General features: G+C 50.9%; 1 protein-coding gene across 1 annotated transcript in view; it reads right to left on the reverse strand.

The window, feature by feature from the left end:
- RYR1 (ryanodine receptor 1 (skeletal)) overlaps window positions 1-1,669 on the reverse strand; it is a 133,021-nt gene that overhangs the window by 71,550 nt on the left and 59,802 nt on the right. Inside the window, exon 58 of the mRNA XM_012656979.1 lies at window positions 123-190. Within this exon, the coding sequence (XP_012512433.1) occupies window positions 123-190 (68 nt within the window). The remainder of the gene's footprint in view (window positions 1-122; window positions 191-1,669) is intronic.

Here is a 1,669-nt window from a genome sequence, read left to right on the forward strand (position 1 = left end):
TTATTGAAGATCTCGAACACCTGCCCTGCTCTTCCCCACCTCCGTCCTCTTCCCCTGCTCCTCCCTTCTCTCCCAGCCCCACGGTCCCCACCCAGCCCCAAACTATGGCCCTTTCTCCTTACTTTTCCACATAAGCGTTCCTGGTGGTTCCCAGAGAGTAGATACTGCACAGCGTTCGGTAGCAAGAGACCTGGACATCGTCCACTGAGGGAGACAGGGAGAGCGGGGGTCTGGGCCGCGCCCCCAGACCAGTGCTCTCCCACCACCCCCCTTGTCTCCAAATAGGCCCGTGCAGCGGGTAAGGGCAGGGGCTGTAGGGCCAGCCTGCTATGTACTAGATTTGTGACTTGAGTAAGTACCAACTCTCTCTTAGCCTCAGTTTCCCTCTCTGTAAAAGGGGGTAATTATAGTATCTTCCTCACGGGCGTGGCTGTGAGGATCAAATGACTTAGCATCTGGAAAGCAGAACAGGGCACACAGCAGGCGCTCAGTGCCTGGTTGTTTTTTTCTTGCACAGGAGTTGTGGATCTCTCTCTGATGAAAGCCATGGGTGCTCGCTCCAGAGAAATGCAAACAAACCGCCATCCCGACTATTGATACAATCTCGGGTTATCCACATCGCTCCCAGAAGGTCAAGCTAAGAGCCTCGTCAACTTTACCAATGTCACGAGGCAAAAAGAGGCCCTGGGAAGTTCTAGATAAAAGACACTACAGAGACCAAATGCCATGGGAGAAACTTGACTGGATTCAGAAGTTTTTAAAAAATCAAAGACATTTTGTGGGCAACGAGGGAAATTTCAGTATGGGCAGGTTAGGTGTGGTAATGATTTTGTGGTTCCATGAGAGAAGGTTCTTATTCTAGGGGACACAGGTGCACCACTGAGGGATAGGTACCCCCGTGCCTGCAACTTACACTCAAAAGCTCAACAAAAAAGCACGTAAATACTTTCACCTGTAAAGTAAAGGTGAAGCAAATGGGGCAAAATTGTTAAAAGTTCTCGTCTTTTGACTTTTCAAAATAAAAGGTTGGACAGGGAAGAACCTTATTCAAGTGCTACTTTCTTACTTTTATCAAAAGATTCTAATTTCAAATAAACAGCGAGCTCAGACCCAGTTCCAAGTTCTACTCTCGCTCAGTCCCCGCAGCCCATCAGCCCGACGGCCCAGCCTGGACACCTGCCCCTGGGTGTCCTCAACTCACCTCGGCATCTCCCCCCAACTTGCTACTTCCGCTGTCTGTCTCATGGAGACCACACTGTCCCCAGGCCCCCAGGCCTCACTCTGGACCCCTCCCTTCCACAGCCCATCTTCTGGGCCTCCTGCCCCTCCCTGGGCTCCACCTGGGTCCAGGCCACACCTTAGAAGGCTCCTAGGGGACCTGTCCAAACAACAGCATGGCACCCCACCGGGTGTTTCGTGTTTCCTGTGTCTCATCAACAAGGCCCCATACGGTACACGCTCCTGCACTATGTGACAAGATCCCGGCTGCACCACACTGCACGTGTCCTGTGGTAGGAGGAACATGGCAGATGCTACTAGTTGCCTCCAAGATCTGCTCTTACCTTCTCCCTGTTCTTTCCTTCTTTCTAGTAATAAACTTCCAATTATTATTATTATTATTATTATTTTTTGAGATAGAGTCTTGCTCTGTCACCTGGGCTAGAGTGCC

The sequence above is a fragment of the Propithecus coquereli genome, unplaced genomic scaffold, assembly GCF_000956105.1.
Source record: "Propithecus coquereli isolate 6110/MARCELLA unplaced genomic scaffold, Pcoq_1.0 Scaffold53, whole genome shotgun sequence".
NCBI classification, from domain to species: Eukaryota; Metazoa; Chordata; class Mammalia; order Primates; family Indriidae; genus Propithecus; species Propithecus coquereli.